This window comes from Hipposideros armiger, unplaced genomic scaffold (genome assembly GCF_001890085.2).
Source record: "Hipposideros armiger isolate ML-2016 unplaced genomic scaffold, ASM189008v1 scaffold_138, whole genome shotgun sequence".
NCBI classification, from domain to species: Eukaryota; Metazoa; Chordata; class Mammalia; order Chiroptera; family Hipposideridae; genus Hipposideros; species Hipposideros armiger.
Window position 1 is genome coordinate 3,876,935 of NW_017731488.1, and position 24,280 is coordinate 3,901,214.

Below are 24,280 nucleotides of genomic sequence, written 5' to 3' on the forward strand. Positions count from 1 at the left end.
TAGGGGAGGGGAGTCCAGCAGTGTAACTGGGCCATGTTCCTCGTGGTTGGAGGCTTTAGTGGCTGGATTTCCAGAGCCCAGCACTGTGCCTGATACATAACAGATGGTCAATAAATATTTACTGAATGAAAGAAAGGGAAGGTGCTGGAGCATTGAGCAGCTGGTTTGCTCTGCATAGAGCCTGTTCAATGATTCATCTTTTCACTGATTCCTTTTGCTCAGATTCAGCTAACCACCTTCAGATGATAACTTTGTTTGTTATGGAGGCCTTCCTATAAAGAGGAATGTGCTGGCCCATTCATTATAGACCACTTGAAAATTAAGTTTTTCACTCCCAATTAACATATTGGAATTCCTTGTGCCAGCCTGCTTCTTACATATTCAGGTCCTTCTCTCATCAGTGGTGCAGTGGAGTTTCTGCTTTGGAGTCATTCCTGCCTGGGCTTGAATCCTTACTCAACATATTACTAAGCTGTCTGACCATGGCCAACACACCTTTTGAGCCTCAGTTACCTCATCAGTCAAATGGGGGCGTAATGCCACCTCACAAGGTTGTGATGAGTTACATGAGATATCAGATGTATTCTGGACTGTTGTTAGACAGTTCAGCAAACGGTAACATCTGTGCCTCTTTCAAGCTTTCGTTTCTTGGAGACTGGGTCACAAAGATCCAATTTAGAATATCAGTTTTTCCGGCTTTGCCTTTTCACAAAATCACCAACTTTGTAAGTGAAGTCTTGGGAATGATTTAGTCACTTCCTTGACGATTCTACAGAGGAGAGTAATTCATATTCATACACTTCAAAAATATTTATTGAGGATTCACTACATGCTAGTGGGGGATATACAGAGACAATTAGATACAGTTCCTGCTTTAAAGGAGCTCTGACACAGCCTGGTACAGTCAAAAGAAGCTCTTATATGACCCTGACATGAAGTTTTACCTTTCTATGTAAGCTCAAGTCTCCTCCCTTTACAAAAGTGGTCAATAACATATATTCCATTGTTAGAGGGAAGTGGTAAGCTGTGTAGGTAGACATGATAATAAGGCTGCATCAAGTTTGAAGACCAGTGGTAGAGGCAGAAACAATGTGTTGAGGAGTCGAGGAGTTTCAGCTGAGTTGAAGAAGCAACACTCTCTGTAGGAAGTGGCAGTTTGAAGGCTTCATTCAGGCCACAAACATGACTAAAGGCACTGAATGCTGGGTAGGATTTCAGTGGGCAGAAATTTGCAGGTAGAACTAAGGGAAGAAAGGCTTAAAGGCCAAACAAGAAACATGGATGTGGCAAGTGCTTAAGACTGGAAAGGTAAATTGAGGCAGATCTTGGCAGATATTGACTGTCAATCTAGGGGTTTGACCTTTATTCTGTAGCTCATGAAATACCAATAAAGCTTTTTGATCGAAACATTGACATTAGAGTAGATTTTTAAAATGAAAGCTGAATCGGACATAGGGTGACTTAGAGGGGAATTCAATTCAAAGGAAGATTCAGCCAGCAAGGACATATTATTGGCAGAACACTGCTAGGTGGCATAGGGCAGAACACAAAGAGGTCAACATGTGGACCCTGCCCTCATGAAGCTTACAATCAAATGGGTCAGATAAGACTTGTACACAGAAGGTTATAATACCAGGTAGAATGTGATAAGTGTTATATATAAAAGAGACCTGGCTCAAGTGCCTCAGGAACTCAGCAGAGGGTGAGATTAATTTCCTTCTCCCAAGAAGTTGGAAGCAGGAGACAAAGTCAGAGGGTCATCTTTGGAATCATAAACCTAGACTCAGAAAGTCTCAGAGGGGACCTTGGAGGTCATCCAGTCCATCTTCCCTCCAGCGAGGACTCTCTATCCAGAGTTAACAATGACTTTAAAATTGAAACAAAAAAAACTGGAGCTCTAAAGAAAAACTGAAGGAAGAGGACCTGTGGGAAGGGGACAGGAGATGAATTCAGCTTCCAGTTGCTGATGGGCTGGTGGAAGCGACTCAGAACAGAGTTGAAGGCCAAGAAATGGGTGAGATCAGAGAGGGAAGAGTATCTCTGGAGAGATGGGGGATGAAAACAGAAACTAAAGGAACACCCACTTTCCAGGGGATGGGAAGAGAAAGAGGAGTCGGAGAGGGAGTGGGCAGAGAGGTGAGAAAAGACCCAGTGGACAGCATTGTCACAAATTTCTAGAAAGGGGTGGCAGGGATGGAACACAGGACTGGAGGCCTCAAGGGAGCAGAAGTGGGTTGAGATTAGACTTTAGGTTGCCAAGGGTATTTCAATGAATGAAAGCATTTCCAGAGACTCCCTAAATAAAGTGAATTCCCTGTGTCAGATACATTTTTAGGCAGAGCCCTCCCGGAGGCCAGGGGAACAGGGCTGTGTCGGGATCTGGCGTTCAGCTCTGTAATTAACACCACCTCTCCTAACCCTAACTAGTCCCTCCAGGAACTGAAAAAGCTGAAGAACGTACTTGGGAGGGATTTCACACTGGGCTCTCGGGCCCAGCCCGGTGAAGTCCCGTTTCATCACGTAGCTCTAATGACTCTCCGGGTTGTCACTCTCGTCTGGTATTGCCAACAATCTGACTAAACCCTTTTGCAAAAGTTTGCAGCATTCGTCCGCGGCTGACTACAACTCCCAGAGTTCCCGGACGCTTCCAGGTGCCGATTGGCTGAGCAGTTGGCTCCTGAGGGCGGTGTCGCCACGCCTTCCCAGGAAACAAGCATCTGACTGGCTGCGGCGCGGGGCTTTTGTGTCCCCGCCCTCCCCCGGGGACCGCAGCCGGCTAAGCCGCGCTGCTGGTGTCAGAGCCCGGCGAGCGTTGCCAGTTCCGCGGCGGGGATGCTGAGGAGCGAGGGGTCTGCGAGCAGCCCCAGCCACTGCGGACTTCCGAGACACTCCGGGCCGTGAAAACCCGTGCACCGCGGGCAATCCCAGGCTCCCGAGGCCATTCACCGCTCTCGAATTCGGACAAGAGGAGATTCCAGCGAGGCAGCGGCTGTTCCTGGATTCTGGGCTTTTTGAGCGTTGTGGAACCCCGAGAGACACCCCTGGGCTCTAGAACCTCGCCAGCGGCCCCCAGTCCCGGCTTCCTGCGTGCGTCTGTCCACAACCCCCTCCGGTGCACGGATCGTTGGCGAGCCGCGACTGGGTCCTGGCGCACACCATGATCGTTGCGGACTCCGAGTGCCGAGCGGAGCTGAAGAGCTACCTGCCGTTCGCCCGGAGCGGCGGCGGCGGCGGTGGCGGCAGCGGCCCCGGGGCCGCAGAGGTAAGCAGCAGCCGAGCGACGCCACTTTTACCTTGAACCCCGAACCGCGTCCGAGCTTCTGGCTGGCCTAAGCTGAGTCGGTGCGCCCCCCGGACTCGGGAAGAGGGAGTGGAGCACGTAACCCAGTAGTGGGGTTGCATCAACTGGCAGCCACGGCCCTCTCCGCCCCCTCCCCCTTTCCCCGGGGCTGTGGAGCCCTCCGGAGCTTCCTCGGACTCCTAGCAAAGGAGAAGAGAGAGCCTTCTCGAGGCTTCCTTGGGTTTGGGCTCTCGTAGAGAGAGTCGTCAAGTCCAGGCAAATCCCGGCCGCAGGGACCCGACCACTCCTCCTCCCCGCCCCCTTCCCTGGGGCTGGGGCTGGCGGGCCGAAGACTCTAGGTAGGATATGACCCTGCTCTAATGCCCAGGGCGGAGAATGGGGCACCTGAGACTAGCCAGCAAAGGTCGACCTCGTCCCCCGCCCCGACCTACACCCCCGATTTGGAAGGGGGGCGCAGGCGCTCCTGGGCCTTGGCTGGCTGCCGGGTACTTGGCGGCGGCCAAAGCTAGGGGGAAAGGGAGAAAACCCTGCCCGCAGCTTCCGAACCAAGCGCCGTTAGGCTGTGCCCTACCAAGTAGCCTGACGTCTCAGAAGTTTCGCAGGGACTCTCCTTTGCAGTGAGGATAGGAATAAGGCTGGGCCAAATTTAACAATTCCCCTCCCCCATCACCACCACCCTCAATAATGGACATCTTAACATTCACCAAGCACCTACTAGATGCCAGGCTTGGGTTTTGCTTTTTCTCTGAGCCCTCGGGACTAAACTAGCAAAATTTGAGCTATAGGATTGCTCCATTTTATAGGATGAGAACATTGAGGTCCAAGAGGGGCTATGGAGAAGCTTCCTTCATTAACCCCACAGAGTAGCTCATTCTTTGGCCTGGGTGTCACCAGGATTTCCGAATGTGCTTGGCAGTACAGGGAGTTTCGCTTGTTTCTTTAGTTTCCAGGCCTGGAGAGCAGTGCAAGTGTATTACTGAGGTTGAGAGTCAGACAAGTGCTACTCCTAAACTCTGACCCTGGGAAAATCCCTCCGCTTCTCTGAGCAGCATGGTTTCTGGGAGGTGGGGGTCCTACCTCCTGCCGTGGATAGTTTGTGTCCTGAGTTTTCTGTTAGCTTGTTAACCCTTTCCCACTATGGTTTAGGAGCCCCACGTGGAAGAATAAAACCTGTTTGCTCCTGCCACTTTTCAGCTGGGTGACTTTTTTTCTTTTTTTAATTACAACTTATTGGGGTGACAATGGTCAACAACACTACATAGGTTTCAAGTGTAAAATTCTATAATACATCATCTATATATTGCATTATGTGTTCACCATCAGCTGGGTGACTTTGACCAAGTCACTCTACTCTCTGAGTCAATTTCCTCCTTTGTGAAAAAATGGAAATGCAGTCAGTTGTCACTTCACTTAGTCGATAGAGTCTGTGACTTTAAGGGAAATGATGAATAAGGAAACCAATCTTACCATAGGCCAATTGATATAAACAAACAACGCTGAATGAAATGATGTTATTTGAGGACCTGCTGTAATATTATTTATTAAGGGCACCTGGGCACTATAGCCCGAAGAGCTCCGGGTTCATGTACTAGCCCTCCTACTCACTCGCTGTGTGACCTTGGCTAAGTGATCCCTTCTCTTATCCACAACCTCTTCCCATGGAGATTTGATAGTATCTCTGAGGGATTGTTGGGAGAATTGACTGAGAATACAAGCAAAGGGCAAAGCACAGTGCGAGGAACTAGTAACTGTGTCAAACATGCTAGCTATTGTTAGAATGTGGCTATCACGCATTTCTCTTTTCCCCAGAGTGTCTCACAGGGGTATGCCTGAGCCTGTCCCTCCTGCCTGAGGTGAGAGTTGGTCCATCCCTCTCTGGGACAGTGCCTGGGAAGTGGTCAGGGCAGGCTCTGAGGGAGTGGCCTTCAGGTGGAAGCCACATGTCTGCAAGGGGGAAAACTGGTGATGTAGGAACCCTTTCTACTTAGTCTCTCAAGAAAAGAGGACCTTGGGAAGATGTCTGCTTTAAGTGGAATCTTTAGAAGACTGCAGGGTGCTGAACTTACAAAGCCTGATAGCCCAAGGCCCAAGGGAAGACCCACATCTACAGTCCCCTCAACTCCCACCACTTCACCACACTCCCTTTCAATGGGTCAGGGCCTTCAGACGCTTTGTTCTAGTATTGTTGGTGTGTTTTCAGAGCCCAGTTAGTCTCTAGAATCGCTTCCTCAAACATCACTTCCTCAGGGAAGCCTTTCCTCTCCCACCAGATAAGTCCCCTCTGCATACCCTCTTCCAGTCCCCCTTTTCCCTTGTAGGAACTTTTATCCTGATTATAGTGTAACAGTTGTATAATCAGTCATTTCTTGTCTGTCTCCCTTGCTGGACTAGAAACACTCTGTAGGTCTCATGTCCAGCACTGTTCTTAGCACCTTGTAAGTGCTTGTAACTATTTGCCCCTTTTGGCTTAGCTGACCCTTGTGAATTGTGCAGGCTTTGAAGTCGGATCTGAGTTGTGCCTGTCTGGAATAGGACTGGGAAAGAGCTTCAATGAGTTGTCTCTGAAGAAGGGATAATAAGACCTCTTCCCCTCCAGGTGGTTGTGAGAAACCGGCCAGATCAGATGTATAAAGCACTTAGCCTAGTGCCCAGCCCATGGTGGGCATATGAGTTTGTGGCAGCACTCACACAGACCCCTCCCCACAAGGCTGGTCAGAGGCTGCTTGGGCTATCTCCCTCTCAGGTGTAAACCCTGGCAAGTATTTGAGTTCAGCAGACCACAGCTGTCCACGGGGGTGGGGGTCAGGGAATCGCTGCCCCATCCCAGCTGGCAGAGTGATTTTGCAGGTGTCTGCAGCTGAGTCCTGGGGGCTGCAGGCTCTGTCTAGGATACCAAGAATAGAGGCTGGGGCTTCTCGAAGAGGCTGATGTGGGTAGTGGACACAGAACCCTTGGAAGCCAGACTGAGCTGAGTGCAAATCTCATGTTGGCCACTTATCAGCTGGTACTTAACCTTTGGAACCTTAATCTTTCCGTAAGTACAAAAAAGAGGACCCCCCCCCACCCCAAAACTGATGAAGATTAGGTGAACTTGTGTACAAATCCCTGAGCTAATATTAAAAATTAACGTTTAGTAAGCCCTTAAATGAGGAGCCAGGCACTGAGCTCTGAGGTGATTATCTTTTTACGACTTGCCTGAAAGCCCTCCTTGTTGAGTGGCCACCATCAAGAGGGCTATCTGACTTTAGTGTTCCTGCTCCCCTGTGTGATGCCCTCAATTGGAACTATAGGAACAGCAACCACTGGTTTTCCCTCTGCCCATACTAACTATGTTACCTTGGGTAGGTCACCTGTCCCCTCTGGTTTCCCTTTCTTCATCTGTAAAATGGGGGTGGGAATCTTGCCTTTATCAGGTGTGCTGAACCTGCACTGTCCATTATGGTAGCCCTTAGCCACATGTGGCTATTAAAATTTTGATAATTTAAAAAAAAAATTCAGGGCCAGCTGAGTGGTGCGTTGGTTGAGTTGGCTTGGGATGCCAGCTCTGAGCAGCAGGGCCCCGGTTCGGATCCCACATGAGGGCCAGTGACGCTGTGCCCTCTACAGCTAAGATGATGAACAACAGCTCCACCTGGATCTGGGCTGCAGTGAGTCACCGGCGACTGGCATAGGCTCCCATAAGCTACCATGAGCGGCCAGCAGCCGTCGTGAGCTGCCAAGAGCCACGGTGATTGGGCAGTCCAGTGGCCTGTGACCGATCTGCCTCACTCAGGAAGAGCACAATGATAATACCAACATGGGCCAGTGAAGCGATGTCCTCCACAACTAGACTGAAGAGCAAAAGGACAGCAACTTGTCTGTTCCCCTCCCCCAATTCCCCAATATGTCTTTAAAAAAATTAAAAATTCAGTTTTTTAGTTGCAGTAGTCCCATTTCAAATGCTCAGCCACTGGGACTGATATCCTTACTGATATCAAAACCATCTTTATTGGACATGCAGATATAGAACCTCCCATCATTGCAGAAAGCTCTATTGGACTGCGCTATGCTGGACACTGGAGTAACCATGGGGAACTAGATCCAGTGTGCGCCCTCAACCTAAGAAACAACACAGTGTGACAGGTGCTGTGATGGGGGGGCAGGTACATTTCCAGGGATGTAGGCAGGGAGGAGGAGCTTCTCAGTCCTGGTGAACCCCAGATGCACAGCTTTGGACTATTAAGACATAGAGAAATTTAGAGAATGGGACTAGTTTCTGCAGGTGCAGAAACCTGGGTTGTATCCCAACTCTGTGACCTCCTTCCTGGCTGAGTGACCAGAATTGACTTGATGTCTCTGAGCCTTATTGCTCATTTGTAAAATAGGACCTCTTGGAGTGGTAGTTCCTGCCTTAAAGTGCATTGAAATAAATGCCAAGCCACTCCTAATTCCCAGTTATTACCTACCATTGTTATTGTTGACTGCTTACCCCAGGGAAAAGGGGAGGGTTGATTTGGAGGCATCATCTCGGTGTGAGACCCTGCCCTGTCTGCTTCCCCTGAAGTTCTGGGTGTCAAGGTCAGGGAACTATTCAGGGTATTGGAGCTCTGGATTAGATTGTACTTGGTCTTGCCTTCAGAGCTTTGCACTTTCTGTTCCCTCTGCCTGGAAGGCTGGTCCCCTAGATCTTTACAGATCTTGCTGCCTGCTCATCAACTCATTTAGCTATTTGATATGTAGATATCAACTCAAAGGTTATCTCCTGAGTGGCTTTCCCTGTCTACTCAGACTGAAATATTGCACGTACCCCCACACATCATACACTGTCTCATTGCTCTATTTCATTTACTTTATTTGATCTACAATTTGAAATCCTATTCATCATTTATTTGTTTGTCTTTCTCCATTAGATTATAAATCCTGTGAAGGATGGGACTTTGTCTTTTCAATCCTGTGCTCTTGCTGCCTGCAATGTAGTCATAAAATATTTGTCGAATGAACAGATTAATTTTGGTTCCACCTGGAAAGCACTTAGCATAGTGCTTTATACTTGAGAAAGTGATCAATAAATGGGGAGAAACAATGGCCCTCCACCTTGATTGTAAATTATGCTGGGTCCCACCCAATTAAATTTAAATTGCTGGAGGTGGGACCTTGGCATTGGTATTTTTTTAAAAAAGCTTCTCAAAGGAATTCTAAAGCACTGCTTGGGTGGAGAAGCCATTATTTGAAATAACAATGAGGTTAATGATAGCTGACTTGTATTAAGTGCATACTATGATAGAGGTACTGAGGTAAGGGCATTATCTCATTACATCCTCATGACTACCCGGTGAAAGTAGGTACTATTAGCCCCATTATTTGGTGAGGAAACTGAGGCCCGCATAGGTAGCAGATGGTGGTGGAGATGTCATTTGAGCCTAGGCAGTGGTTGTCAAGAGCCCCTATCTTTTAACTGTCCTCTATCATCACCATCATCATCATTATTAGGGCTGAAAATGTTGGTAGATCCAGACCTATCACTTAAAGACCCACAGGTATCAGTTTCTTCCTTTGACAGCTCTTGGGGCAGATTTTAGAGTAAGAAGGGACACCCAAGACTGTTCCTTGTCCCTCACTAGCACTCTTGTGGGCCCTCCCTGCCCCCAAACCCCAGTTCTACCCTGCCCTTCCCCACCCCACCTGGCTGTGGTTTTCTCTTTGTCCTCAGGTCCCCTGAGGGGGAGGCCCTCTTTGTGGAGTCAGCAATTCTTATCTCCTACACAGAGCTGTTAGGCTTTTTCTCTTTGGTGAGGGAGGAGGAAAGCTGAAACCCGAGTGCTTGGGGCTTTTGGTGGTTTCTATGCTGGACTTGGACCAGCCTGGCCTGATAACTCCCAGAAGTGTGGGCTGAAAGGGGCCAGAGCAATCAGCCCAACTACCTCTTTTTTATGGTCCAAGATTAAGGCCCAGAAAGAGTCTAGGTTACTTTTTCAGAGTCACACTGCAAGCTAGTGGCAAGTTGTTATTCACACCCAGGACTTCCAGGTCCTGTTGTTCTTTCCTTTGTTGTCTTCTAAAGCCCCAAAGCTCTGCTTCCCTCAGGGGGCTTTTGGCCATCTGAGAAGAAAAGTTCAGTTATAATCTTTGTCCTTGGCCACCTGGGTCTATTGGCACTAAATCTGGATTTTAATGAGTTGGGGAGAGTTAGGGGGACACTATGTCTGTTGAAGGTGTAATTCTGGTTTGGGTAAACTCTTTCCAAGGCCAGTGCTGAGAGCCCTCCTCCCAGTTATCAAAACAAATGCATAGGTAAAACATCCTCCCTGAACCTCACCACTATGACTAGAAGCAGATTTAGTGAGTACATAATTGCTGGTTTCCAGAGAGGCTGCAATACATGCTCACCAGAAAAGCTGTTACTGTCAGCTTTGTGCGCCCTGCCCTGATTCCCTGGACGCCTCTGCCTCCTCTGTGTTCTTCATTCACAGGCTAGTGTGGATGAGGTGGCTCTGCTCTCCACAAAATGATCTGGTAGGAGGGAGACCTAAATCAGACAACCAGAAAACAATGTTTTCAGAAGCAAAAGCACTGGGAATTGTAGGGTCACAGATGAGGGTCCAAAGAAGGTTCCCAAGCCCTGGAAGATTAAGAGTTAGGTCTGCAAAAGGAGTGACCAGTGGCAGGGTCACTAATTTATCTCAAAGGCCATGGGAGGTGGAGGCAGGGTTTTAAGGCAGATAATCAGGTTTGCACTTGAGAAATTTTACTCTGGCTGCAGAAAATTTGCCCTTTTTAGAAACCAGCGGGGTCTTGTACTCACTAAATCTGCTCCTTGTCCTAGAGGTGGAGCTCAGGGGGGTTGTTTTATGTATTCATTTGTTTTCTCAATTTGGTAGAGGATGGATAGGAGAGGAGAGGGCAGGGAGACCATAAGTGAGGCTGTGGGTGGGATCCAGACAAGAGACCTATGAGGTGGTGGTGGTGAGAGGGATGAAGAAATGACAATTTGAGAGAGACTACGTCATAAGAGTCTAGAGTACTTGTAACCTGGATTCAGGATGTAAATGAGGGAAGCTCTTGTATGGGTTCTCCAGGGCTGTAAGAAGGTGGAGATGTGCAACATGGTGGCTGTATATTTCCTTTCTCGGGCCCCTCCTACCCAATACTGGGGCTCCCAGATCCCTGCCCAGTTCCTGAAGAACTCAGCCTGTGAGGGGAGCCCTCTCTCTTGCTTACCCTCTCTCTACCTACCGAACAGGTGTGGATCTCCCACTTGGCACCTCCATGCAGGTTGCACCAGAAAGGGGGTTTTAAAAGCTCAGCATGGGCCCTTGAATAGGAGGAGAAAACTGGAGAGAGAACGACCCTTTTAGTCCTCCTTTTACCTCCAACTTACCACAGCTGTGTTTCCTTCTAGGAGCAGAGGGAGAGCCGGGCTCGGCGAGGCCCCCGGCCCAGCGCCTTCATCCCAGTGGAGGAGGTAGGCTTGGGAAGGGGTTAGGAGTTATTACTTTCTGAGAAGAAGGGACATGGATGTTGAGTGGGTGGGGGTCTTTTCCTGTCTTTTGAAGTAGACGTTCTGAAACTACCCCTTCAGGTTCCTGACTCATTCACTCTACAAAACAGCTCTGTGAAGCAGGCCTATCAACCCCATTTTGCTGGGAAGAAATAGGCTCCAAGAGATAAAGTAATGATAACACAGCTAGGTAATGAACAAACTTGTGATTCCCAGAATAAGGCCTTCTTTTCCTTAAGAAGGTAGAGCGATCTATGTTTAGGTTCTCATCCTTGACTTTGCATATATTCAAGTTTCTTTTCAACTTCAAAAGTAATGTATGTTTGTTATTAAAAAAAATTGTTTTCCTGTGTTTCACTGTATCCCCCACAGAGATAATCAGCGTCACTTAACCATTTGCCACTGTTTTCCGGACTTTTTTTCATACAGAACCATTGTCATAATTTACAACATGTTTTTTTGGGGGGGAGGGCAATGTTTTGTTTTGTTTTTCACTTAATACAACAGAGACCTCTTTTATCTACTGAGTCAGATCATTCATTTATTTAACAGATATTTGTTGAATGATTAATTGTGTCAGAAATTGTGCTAGGCTCTGAGAATATACTAGAACAAGACCAACAAAAATCCTTGCTATCATGGAGCTGACTTTCTATGTGGGGTTGGTGTGGTGCTGGGGATGCCTTCAAAAGCACATGCCCCCAAAAAATCCCTTCTTTTTCTTTGACCTTCAAGAAACCAAGACAAAGGTTTGTTTCCTTGTCCTCTTGGCTCCCTTGAATGTGTAGGCCAAGTAGTTAATAAGTTGTTAACAAACCATTCAACTCCCCCCCAGGTCCCTCCACTCCTTGTGAATGGAAAGAAGCAACCACCCCCTGATTATTCATGTCTGTAGCCCTGGAATTTTAAGTTCAGGTTATTGCTCTTGTGTTTTATCTTTTCCATTACAAATGACCACTCCTCTTTTATAATACTGAAAATAAATAGGCTTTGGAGTTCATCTACATTTGAATCCTGGCTCTGTCATTGACTAGATCTGTCACCCTGATCAAGGAATGAACCCTCTCTGGGCCTTGATTGCCTCATCTGGTAATGGGAAAGATAGTATTCGCCTTGCAAGATACTTGGGAAGATTCATGAGCTAATGCAGGGGAAGCTCCAAACTCAGCCCTGGGGTGGAGGAAGCACTCAGGAAATGTGAGGGATTTTGCACCCACCCCCCATGGCTGTAGGGATTTGCACTGTTAGAACAGAAGTTCCATAAAGACAGGAGAAACTACTTTAGTCTGTGTGCCTGAGTTTTCCTGTCTAAAAATGGAGAAAATAGAATTCTAATGTCACAATTGTGAGGATTAAATGAGTAAATAAGTATAAAGTGCTTGAACAGTGCTTGGCACATAGCGTTATGTAAGTACTGGCTATTATATAAGGCATCTAATTAAAGTATTTGCCTAATCATTTAATAAAATATCTTTTTCTCCCCCATTCTGTTGTTGCACATGGTGGTGGTTTTGAGTTTCTTATGATTATAATCCCACTACAGCGAATATGTTGGTTTCTTTGGTGGGAAAGGTAGGAGGGGAACCCATCCTCTCCTCACCTCTGCTTGGCAGGTCCTTCAGGAGGGAGCTGAGAGCCTGGAGCAGCACCTGGGGCTGGAGGCACTGATGTCCTCAGGGCGGGTGGACCACCTGGCGCTGGTAATGGGCCTGCACCCTGACTACCTTAGCAGATTCTGGCGCCTGCACTACCTGCTGCTGCACACAGATGGACCCCTGGCCAGCTCCTGGCGCCACTACATTGCCATCATGGTGAGCCTATCTGAGCCGGACTCTTGTTGGGGTGGCCACATGGGGGGTTCAGTCCTCAGATCTCTTTGCTGGGGATTCCTGAACTGATTCCATGGATGAGGAAGAGAAGCAGAGGAAAGCCCGGGCTTTATCTGACCATCCATAGAATTTTAGATTTTGAAGAGTGGCATCTTGAATGCCTGCTTTACAGATTGGGAAACTGAGACATGTGGGGGTAGGACAACAAACCAGTGGCAGAGCTGGAGTTAGAATCTAAATTTCCTTTCTCTCAAGCAAGAGTGAGGCCTGTGATGTCAACCTCCATGGGGTACCCACTCTGAGCAGGGCACAGAAAGAATAGAGTAACCTGGGTTCTGCCTACCACCTCCGCAGGCCGCCGCCCGCCACCAGTGTTCCTACCTGGTGGGCTCCCACATGGCCGAGTTTCTGCAGACTGGCGGTGACCCTGAGTGGCTGCTTGGCCTCCACCGTGCCCCTGAGAAGCTGCGCAAGCTCAATGAGATCAACAAGTTGCTGGCACATCGGCCATGGCTTATCACCAAGGAGCACATCCAGGTGCAGTGGGCAGAGAGGCAGGTCCCTGAGGGAGCGCAGGGGCCGGACTGGGGCATGGCAGGCAGCCCAGAGGCAGGCACTGAGTGGTTCTGGTTTTGTTTCCTCCCTAGGCCCTGCTGAAGACGGGCGAGCACAGCTGGTCCCTGGCCGAGCTCATCCAGGCCCTGGTCCTGCTCACTCACTGTCACTCGCTGGCCTCCTTCGTGTTTGGCTGTGGCATCCTCCCTGAGGGGGACCTGGAGGGCAGCCCTACCCCCCAGGCACCTTCACCCCCTAGTGAGCAGAGCAGCCCCCCCAGCAGGGACTCATTGAACAACTCTGGGGTAAGTCACTGGCCAGGGTCTTGGTGGGAGAGGAAGCTGGCGTGGTCTCTCATCCTTGGGTAGAAGCCACTGCTTCCCTGTCTCACACTGAGAGGCCTTAGAGAAATTACTGAACTTGGAAGCTCCATTTCCTCATCTGTGAAATGAGAGTGAAGACCCCTACTTCATAGTGGGTTGTAAGGATTAAATGAAATAACCACGGGACTGGCCTCTCAGCATGCAGCCCTGTGGGCATAAAGGCTCCTGTTTTTTAGCACTTTCAGAATATGAAGTTTGCCTCTTATTTTATAAGGTGGTCTTGTTTGTTTTAATAGAAAAATATAGATACAGTAAAACGAGCGATGTCTTGCAATATGAGTAGTTTGTTTCCGGAACGAATTATGCTCACAAACCAAGGTATTACTGTACTTTAAAAATCCCTTACCTGTGAGGGAATTTGATGCTCAGAGAAGACATGTCTGTTCTGTAGCTTCTTAAGCTTTATTTGGGGAAGGACAGGCCTTGTGAGCTGCCCATTCAGGAAGGCCTGGCATGTGGGAAAGATGTATGGAGTTTGCGGGAGTGGGGGGCGAGGGAGGAGGAGTAGATGATCGTCCTTGGGTCCCTCTTCCAGGGCTTTGAGGCAGCCCGAGACGTGGAGGCTTTGATGGAACGCATGAGGCAGCTGCAGGAGAGCCTGTTGCGGGAGGAGGGAGCGTCCCAGGAGGAGATGGAGAGCCGCTTTGAGCTGGAGAAGTCGGAGAGCCTGCTGGTAACCCCCTCAGGTACAGGATCACAGGTGCCCAGGTTCCAGATGCCCCCTTCTTACATCATCTCTGCTGAGGAGTAGGCACCTCCCTGCACTGCACCTCTTATATTTTGGGGTCAGACCTGGGTTTGAATCTGACCTGTTAGCCTTTCTGGCAGTGTGACCACTGATAAGTCACTTCCTTCCTCAAGGCCTTGGTCTCCTCCCACATGAAAGATTGATGTGTAGGGTAAATGGTACAATAGAAGCAGAGCTCGTAGCACAGAGCCAGGCCCAGAATAAGCAGCTCCATCAAGAACTCCAAATGTTAGGATTGCTATTATTACTGGGGGCCTCATCCCCAGGTCCTTGGGCCTGATTCACTGCCTCCCCTGGCTCCAGTTGGAGTCCTGGTTCCGGTTCCACTCACCATATAGAGGGCCTTTCTCTGCCCTCTCCACTGGCCCCCTATGGATGATTAATCAGGAGTGGAGGCCTCTGTGCTCTGTGCCTTGGCCTCATTGTGGCCTCTTTCTGACATCCTCAGCTGACATCCTGGAGCCTTCTCCACATCCAGACATGCTGTGCTTTGTAGAAGACCCCACTTTTGGATATGAGGACTTCACCCGGCGAGGGACTCAGGCGCCCCCCACCTTCCGTGCCCAGGTATGCTCTCCCCATTAGTCTTGGCATCGCTCTGAATTTTCTAACAACCAGGGTAGATGGTTTGAGTGGTTAGAGTTGGGGCACATTCTGTCCCTCAAGACTCCATGAGGGAAGGAGACCCAGGATCATGAAGGCACCCATCTGCGCCCTAAGCTCAGGGGAGCCTGATTACAGGGAGAAGGTCATCACCAAAGTGCATCCCCCTCAGCTTCTCAGGCCCAGACCAAGGAGTGGGTTAGATTTGTGGGGTGTGGAGGGGCATTACGGAGCGCCAAGGTGTGCTCCAAAGGACGGTGTCCCTGGCCAGGCTTGGGCCCCACAGATTCTACTCACTGACCCCTTCCCACGTGTCTCAGGATTATACCTGGGAAGACCATGGCTACTCACTGATACAGCGGTTATACCCTGAGGGTGGACAGCTGCTGGATGAGAAGTTCCAGGCAGCCTATAGCCTCACCTATAACACCATCGCCATGCACAGCGGAGTGGACACCTCCATGCTCCGCAGGGCCATCTGGAACTACATCCACTGCATCTTTGGCATCAGGTGAGCACATGTCCCCTAATCCAGGGCACGATGTCCCCTCAGCCAAGGCATGAATGCACTGCAAGTCCTCAATCGGAGCTCAGTTTCCTTTTTCTCTATTTTTCCTTTTCCTTTCTTCCTGTCTATGCTGTTTCTCAAAGCAAGTTTGTTTTTTGTTTGTTTGTTTTTAGATTTTATTGGGAATTAGGGGAGGAGAACAGCGTTAGGGAATCGGGGAAGGGGAACAGACAAGTTGCTGCCCTTTTGTTCTTCAGTCTAGTTGTGGAGGACATCGCTTCACTGGCCCATGTTGGTATTATCATTGCGTTCTTCCCAGGTGAGGCAGATTGGTCACCAGCCACTGGACAGCTGCTCACAGCGGCTCTTGGCAGCTTACGCTGGCTGCCGGCCACTCACGGTAGCTTATGGCAGCCCACTGCAGCTTCACTTCAGCCTACGCCATCGCTGGCGACTCACGGCAGCCCAACTCCAGGTCAAGCTGTTGTTCACCATCTTAGCTCTAGAGGGTGCAGCGTCACTGACCCATGTGGGATCCGAACCGGGGCCCTGTTGCTCAGAGCTGGCATTCCAAGCCAACTCTTAACTAACACGTGACTCAGCCGGCCCTCAAAGCAAATTTGTTTGCTGACTATAAAAGATAATAGATGTGCGCACTCTTTGAACCTTATAAATGAAACTCTTTAGTCCCACCCCTTAGAGATAACTATATATATAGCCATAGTTATCAGAGAGAGAGAGAGAAAGAGAGACAGAGATTTAGTTATGCTTGTATTTCCATTCCAAGTAGCAGTTCTTCTTTCATAGTAAGTAAGGACAACATAAATGCCCATCAATAGAGGACCTTAGATAATGATGTATCCATTTAGTGAAATATTATACAGCTATTAAAAATTATAACAGTGATCTATTGTATTTATATTGCCATGTGAAAATGTTCAAAATATATTGAGAGAAAGCTGGTTACCAACCAGAATCTTCTGTTTGTTCCCTTTTTTTTTTTAACTAAAAATGTGTGCATGCATGGAAAATATACTAAATTGTTATTTAGTAATGGTTGTCTCTGTAGAGTATGGGATGGATTATATTTTCATCTTGTTACCTCAGTATTTTCTGATTTTTTTTAGTAGATTTTTTGTTTTTTTTTAATTGATGGGATCATACTCGATATTTCTGCAAATTCCTTTGACCCCCTAATATTCTACTGCCTTTCTTATCAGTATCAACAGGTCTTTTATGCTTTTTTTTTTTTTTTTTAATTGGGGAATTGCAGGGATGGGAACAGTGCTGGGGAATTGGGGGAAGGGTAACAGACAAGTTGCTGTCTTTTTGTTCTTCAGTCTAGTTGTGGAGGACGTTGCCTCACCGGCCCAAGTTGGCACCACCATTGCACTCTCCCGGGCGAGGCAGATCAGTCGCCGGCCTCTGGACGGCCGCTCACGCTGGCCGCTGGCTACACACGGCAGCCCATGGCAACCCACTGCCACAGGGGCTGCAGCCTACACCGTCGCTGGTGACTCACGGCAGCCCAGCTCCAGGTTGAGCTGTTGGTGTTGTTCAGCATCTTAGCTGTGGAGGGCAGTGTCACTGGCCCTTACATGTGGGATCCGAACCGGGGCCCTCTGGCATCCCAAGCCAGCTCCCAACCATCGCGCCACTCAGCCGGCCCTCTTTTATGCTTTTTAACTGCTGAATCCACTGCATTGTGTTCTGTTTTGGATGCAGCATAATTATTTAACCACTTCCCTCTTGTTGGATATTTAGGCAGTTTGCAGTTTTTCACTACTACAAACAGTGTGTACTGACTAGTCGTATACCTAAGTCCTCATAAACCCTCATTGTGAAATTACTTCTCAAGGATATATACAGAACAATTATTTTTTTACTTAAAAAAATATCTCACTGTGATAACATTGGGGGAAATTCAAAGAATTAAGAAAAAAAAAATTTCCCCAAATCCTACGCTTCTACAACCAAACCACATCCTGTGGCATATTTCTCCATTGCTTTTTTTTTTTTTTTTCTTATCTAGTTGCTTTTGTATAGTTGATATACTGTATGTTTGATGTCTATAAAGAGTAACGGCTTGATTTTTAGTAAATTTAGAAAACAGATAAAGAGAAGAAAATCAAAATTATCCATGATCCCACCATGCTGTTCTTATTGTCAAGTATGTTCCTGTTTTTTTCCTTGCACAAATAACCAGAACTTATATAATTTAACCAAAAAGATTTTCTTGCCTACTCATTTCACATATTTTACTCATGTAATCAAATGTGAACATATTTTAGTGGACACGTGATTTTTTTTCTTGCTTTTCTCATTTAACAGTTTATTCCAAGCATCAAAAAAAAACACCAAAACCCTTATTTTTAAAAAGGTACAAATGTGTATTTCAGTGTATTACTAGCTGTAAGTCATATTTCACTGGATGGATTGAGCTGTACTTAGTGGACCACCATCTTGCTGGTCATTGACAGGTTTCTAACCCAGGGGAGACTGAGTGAGGATGGACGGGCATCGTAGACACAGCCTAGTTCCTCAGGTCCAGACTCCTCTACGCACTGCATGATCCTTCATCTTACACCTTTGTCTTCCAAGTCTGTGCTCCAGTTTTCAACCAGCCTTCCTCATCCACGCTGAACTGTGATCACTCACTGGCTCTCTGAACTAGGGAGTCACCAAGTACCTTCTATGCTGGTCACCAACTTGATGTTTGACTTTGAACAAGCTAATTGCCGTAGTCTGCCCATCTGTAAAATGAGTGTCAGTTCCTTTTTGTCCTTTCCCTCTTCCTTCTCCAGGGTAAATATTTGCACTGACCTGCTTCTCCATCTTCTAATGGCCTTTGCTATAAAGTAGTAAATGTGACCTTGGAGCCCGGCAGAGCTGGGTTTGAATCCCCTTCCCAGCTGTGTGACCAAGGGCAAGTGGCTTCGCTTCTCTGAACCTCAGTTTCATCTTTAAGATGAGGCTGATGTATATGACAGTATATTGTATACAATGGCTTTGTATACAGTAGTGTGCTAGTAGTTCTGCGGATTCTGTGAGTACGTGTTCACATGGTACATAGTTGGTGCTCAGTAAAACATGCTCATTCTTTGCATTCCTTGGAGTGGTCCCTGGTGGCCTGTGATACATGACATCAGCTATTTTTCTAAGAAGAACCAAGCTCCTAGTTGCTTCCTACCTTTTGCCTTTTCTTGCCACTCTGTTCCTCCTCCTGTAGGGTGGGGCTAGGGGAGAGGAGCTACTGCTGGGAGCTGAGGGTGAGTAATGCTGTTGGGGCCTTTCCATCCAGATATGATGACTATGACTATGGAGAGGTAAACCAGCTCCTGGAGCGGAACCTCAAAGTCTATATCAAGACGGTGGCCTGCTACCCAGAGAAGACCACCCGGAGAATGTACAGCCTCTTTTGGAGGCACTTCCGCCACTCAGAAAAGGTATGGCCTGTGGGGTAGGGACAGGGTGAAACTAGACAAGCCTGGCCAGTGAGAGGGGCCGAGGGGTCAGGACCCAAGGATGAGGTACCCTGGACTGCGTCTGTGCTGCCAGGTGGGACACCTGGGCATATTGTCCTGGGTTCAAGTCCTACTCCACTGTGTGATTCCAGACTCCCTTTTCTCACTTGTAAAATGGGAATGTGCTTCATAGGGTCCTCAGTGGCAGCCAGGAAGACCTGGGTTCAAATCATAGCAGTATACCTCGGTAGCAGTGTGACCTCGGGCAAGTCACTTTGCCTCCCTGAGCTTTTTATCTTTATATTGGGAGTAAATACTGCCTGCATTTCAAGGTCGCTGGGAGGATGAAGTGAGAGCATGAATGTAAACCTCCCATCCCCCACAGGTGCCCAGTGGTAGCTCTTGTTTTTAGCTTTGGGGGATAAATGAATGTGCTTGAAATTCTTCAGCACTCATTACACCCAACCGCTCAGGAAAGGTCAGGGCATCTGTATATAGGAAGAGGAAGGGTGAGGTGAGTGATCAGGGATGGTGGCAGTCTGGGAGGGATGGGGATGGCGTGGACTGACATCAGGTGCCAACAAGCCCTTGTCTGTGCCCCAGGTCCACGTGAACTTGCTGCTCCTGGAGGCCCGCATGCAAGCTGCCCTGCTCTACGCCCTCCGTGCCATCACCCGCTATATGACCTGACTCCTGCATAGGACCTGGACCTGGAGCAGCTGACCCTGGAGGCATCCTCCTCCCTGCAAGGACTTTTCTGTCTGGAGGCAGACCTGATCCCTTTCTGTCTCACACCCACCCACCACACTCTGGGGGTGGGCTTTTGTGTGATGTGCAGCCCCCCGAGCCACACCCACCTTTTTCTTACTGGAATGGACAGGATCTCTAGGATCTCAGCTTTGCCTGGGAGCTAGAAGAAGACTAGCAGATCCCCAAGAGCCATGCCCTTCTTCCTGCCCCTGAGGACACCAGAAGGAAAATGGGCTGAGCTTGGACTTGTGTGCCAGCAGGCTGGGCCCCAGGCACCACAAATACTGTGGCCTTCCTGGACTGGGAATGTCCATGGCTGGCCCCCGAGGGAGAGGGGCACACACCTCCAGGGACTGACACTCCTAGCAGCTTTCCTTTTCTCCTTCCTCATTCTGATTTAATTACCTCTCACCTGCCATTCACCCATCAATGTGAAAGTCAGGGTCACAGCTGGTCTGTGCATCCAGCTCCCCCAAAACTTGTTCTGTCAGGCAGCCTGAAGGTCCCTTGTTTTCTAATTGTCTCAATCCTACTTCACTTCCTTTCACCTCCTTTGCCATCTTACCCATTTGTCCTATTCCTGGTGGTATGAGGCCCCAGGAGAGAGACCAAGCACATCAAAAAAGTAGATTATCCCTAGAGAACGAGGGTCTCTGTTGGACACTTTGCCTTCTGAAGAGTAGGGAGTATTAGATGACAAATTCTCTGTATTTTGGTCCTTTATGGGTGAAGTTCAAACCTCTTCAGGACCTCACCTCTAGAGCTACAGTCAATGCCTTCGAGGAGGAGGGCCGGGCAGTCTGTTCTCTCCAGAGCTGCACCTGCCCAGCACCCCACTCTGCTGTCTCCCATGGCTACTGCAGATATTTGCCAAAATGTTGAGCCTTTCTAGGCGGCATGTGGCCCAGTGGGAAAGGCAGGAGACCCCAGGGTTCTTGTTTGGGCCGTGCCACTGGCCAGGTGACCATGGTTCCTTTGCCAAAATCCTTGACCTCTATTTCCGCATTTGCAGACTGAGGGGTGGGGCTAAGTTTCCAGGAGGTCTGAGTCTTCACCCTGGGTTTCTCAGGCCAACCTGCCAGCAGTGAACTGCAAATCTTGCGGGATCTTGAAGACCTCTGGGGATTCCCCCTGCTCCCCACTCTTGCAGTCAGTCTCTCCTGGCTACCTTCCAAGGACCATCCAGTTTCTGTCCCCTCTTCTCAATTTTAGGTGGATTGTTTAGAGGCAGAAGCAGCCAAGGACTGATACCAGGCACTTTCTATAGCAAACAAGCTGTGAATTATGACTTTCCTTCCCCTTCTTCCGGCAGTATGTGCCTCCTCTCTGACCAGTTTGGAGGTGACAAGAAAGGCAAGAGCCAAGATGCTGCTTCCTTCTGACCCTCTGGGGTGGGGCAGGAGAGGAGCCTGGTCAGTGTGCCACATTTCATACCCATGCAGGCATGGGAAAGCCACTGGCACCCCCTCAGGCCTCACCCCCTCAGGCCTCAGAGCCCTCCCTGCAACGAAACTGAGCAGGAGGAAAGAGGCTCCAACCTTGGGGTTCGGATTCTGGAGGGGACGTAATGACTCTGTAAATGTCCCATGGGTGGGAAGGGGTATTCAGTGTTTAAGTGCAGAAGTCTTTGGCTTTGCTACTGGTTCCGTATGATGAGAAATAAAAGTTCACCGAGGTTTTGTTTTGTACTTCTTGTTAATGGGCTGTTTTTCCATTTCCTAAGGGTCATGGTTCACCTCTTAGCGTAAGCAGGAAGCTGTGATTGCATCATGGAGCTGACCTGCTAACTCCAACCCTGCTGGGCACTTATGCCCAGTGCCTTCAGGATTGGGAGTGGTTGGCATTGAAACTACTTTTATCCCTTGGTATCCAGCCCTTTTGCCCATTTGTGACAGGCCAGGCACTACTGAAAAATAACAGCCATGTTATTTTTCTCACTAAGCCTGGCTCTGGACTGGGTACTTGGTTGGAGTCCATTTCTCTGAATCTGCAGCAACTCTGCAAGAGAATTGAGACTCAGATAAAATGACTGCTGAGGCCACATAGCTAATCAGTGGTGGAGCCAGGATTCCCACCAGGGTCTGCTTGACCCTGAAGCCTGGGCATTTCACCTTGCTGTTCCCACTACTGGGCTCCCACTTTGGCAGAGAGTCTATTTGAGAATCTCTGGGGGGACCCCCCTCATCCCCTGCCCCACCACATTATGATTACCTGCTTCTCATCCTTCCCTTTCTAGTATCAAGGAGACAAAACCAGTCCTAAAGAGTTAGATGTGACCCCCCCCATGCACCAGTGCTCATTTAGTAGCTGTGTGATCTTGGTCAAGCTTCTGAACTCTGAGCACCAACAACTCTCGTAAGCATAGGAAAACCACATCATGACTAAGCTAAGCCATTTCCTGATTCACTACTTGCTCTAAAACACTGCTGTCATAAAATGAAAACAGCCTCCTCCAGGAAGCCTCCTCTGATTAACTCCACATCCCCTTTAACCTCTACCCTCTTCATTTGTGCAGTGTTTCCAGTATACTTGTTCTTTCTTCTAGAGTCATTTGAGAGGGTGTGAGAGAAATCAGACCTAGAGTACAAAAATTGGATTCTGCTCCTGATTCAGTCACTTATCACAATGCCTCGAGTTTCCTCTCCCATAGAAACTGACAAAATGTTTTCATTTCTTTTCCAGGTAGCATTATTGAGTGACTTGACAGATTTTTCAAATTTAAAAACCTTCACAACAACCCTGTGAGAAAGGAGTGGTTCCATTTTATAGATGTAGAAATGGAACCTCAAGTGAATCGAGGGAACACCAACTTAACAGACAGGCCTGGGTTCAAATTCCAGCTTTGACATTTAATGTTTGGCATAAGCAAGTTACTTTAATTCTCCCTTCTCAACTTCCTTCTCTATGCAATGGAATTAATACCTGGGGTCAGAAGGGGGTTGTGTGGATTCATACATGAAAATCACTTAGCACAGTTTGGGTACCTAGCATCCAGCACTAGTGAGCCATTCAGTAGTCAGCTATCTGCCCAACATTAAGAAACAGTATTTGGGGCCAGCCGAGTGGCGCATTGGTTAGGAGTTGGCTTGGGACGCCAGCTCTGAGCAGCAGGGCTCCGGTTTGGATCCCACATGAGGGCCAGTGACGCTGCGCCCTCTACAGCTAAGATGGTGAACAACAGCTCAATCTGGAGCTGGGCTGCCTGCCATGAGTCGCCGGTGATGGCCGGCATCTGGCGTGAGCTTTTGTGAGCTGCCTTGAGCGGCCATCCAATGGCTGGCGAGCGGCTGCCTCACCCGGGAAGAGCGCAATGATAATACCAACATGGGCCAGCCAAGCGACGTCCTCTACAACTAAACTGAAGAACAAAAGGACAGCAACTTGTCTGTTCCCCTCCCCCAATTCCCCAATAAAAATCTACCAAAAAAAGAAACTAAACCATTGTGAGTCAGATTTCTGAGCGTTGCTTTTGTCCCCAAACTCCCTAGGCCCTCAGTCTGCTTTTTTTTTTTTTTATCATGTTAAAGTCAATTTGCACGTGGCATTGAAAACTCTCGGCTCCAGGTTGGATCTAATGAATCTGTTTTAGACTTCTGTAGCTTGCAGTCCGGGACCCGGGCACACCTACCCAGGCTGGAGTTTGCAGAAGGTTGCTGGTGGCTAGATTCTTTGTTTGGCTTTTGAAGCCATGCTTGGATTGAGGACTTCTGAGAGTGGGTAGAAACTAGCTGGGTGAGTCTCCTCCAGCAAGTTTCAGACATTCACCAGAGCCCTAGGACAGGTGGAATGAAGATGTGGCTCACAAACTTTCTGTGCCTTAGAATCTCCTAGAGGACCGGTGGTTGGGGGTAGAGCTCAGAAATTTGTATCTTTTACAGCTTTCCTGGTTCTGATGCCAAGGCCATGCTTTCACTCAACAGATGTTGTGCACCTAATATGTAAATGCCTTGGACACAGAGCAGTGAACAAAACAGGCATGGTTCCCACCCTCTTAGCATTTATTGGTTAGTGGAGGAGACAGACATTAGGTCATTACACAACTAACTATTTAAGTTGTAATTGTAATCGGCACCTCAAAGGAGAAATACGAGGTGCTGTAAGAGTGTTTACAACCCAGCAGCAGAGCTGTTTCTTCCAAGGAAATATGTTGGACTTTTGCAGAAACTTTTAACACAAAGGAGCAGTTTCCCACTCACTGAAGCACCTTCTCAGAGCCCGAGGGCTCCATAGATCAGTTAGAACACCGCTTGTCTACATTCCTCCGTCATGAATACTGTGGTGTGCAACCCAGACTGTGGCTCTCATGCCTTCCCACACCCCTACTCAACTGGGAAAGATCTCAGCTGAGTCCCTTCCTGGGTGGAAGGCAGCTACGTAGCTCATGCTTGTGCCCACTCCAGGCAGCCTGCCTCCAATGACTGGTTGATGGGACAGGAGTGTACAAAGACCTGGCCCCTTTGCCTCCAATTGAAACAACGCTAAAGGATTTTCCCAGCTCTAGTGCTCCCCTCCGGATCCGCCGAGGCCAGCATTGCAGCCCAATTTCTTCTGCCCAGTCCTGCACTCACTGTCCTATGATATTGATCTCCCATAAACCTCCTGTATGCAAACTTCCATCTCAGAGTCTGCTTACCAAGGTACTTGACCCAAGATACTCTTATT

General features: G+C 48.5%; 1 protein-coding gene across 1 annotated transcript; it reads left to right on the forward strand.

Moving 5' to 3' along the window:
- Positions 1 to 2,759: 2,759 nt before the first annotated feature.
- On the forward strand, positions 2,760 to 21,306 carry SESN2 (sestrin 2). Its single transcript, XM_019650057.1, has 10 exons — positions 2,760 to 3,262; positions 10,680 to 10,742; positions 12,392 to 12,589; positions 12,962 to 13,144; positions 13,255 to 13,467; positions 14,081 to 14,231; positions 14,742 to 14,860; positions 15,217 to 15,407; positions 18,706 to 18,850; positions 19,472 to 21,306. Exons 1-10 carry the CDS (start codon positions 3,158 to 3,160, stop codon positions 19,556 to 19,558), a joined length of 1,455 nt encoding a protein of 484 aa, XP_019505602.1. The 5' UTR covers positions 2,760 to 3,157; the 3' UTR covers positions 19,559 to 21,306.
- Positions 21,307 to 24,280: the final 2,974 nt, after the last annotated feature.

Excerpts from the sequence above, each read along its gene's own strand:
- SESN2 (XM_019650057.1), top strand. The coding sequence starts at position 3,158 with ATGATCGTTGCGGACTCCGAGTGCCGAGCGGAGCTGAAGAGCTACCTG. Across the intron at positions 12,590-12,961 it reads GCCACTACATTGCCATCATG|GCCGCCGCCCGCCACCAGTG; the intron begins GTGAGCCTATCT and ends CCACCTCCGCAG. Across the intron at positions 13,145-13,254 it reads TCACCAAGGAGCACATCCAG|GCCCTGCTGAAGACGGGCGA; the intron begins GTGCAGTGGGCA and ends TTTCCTCCCTAG.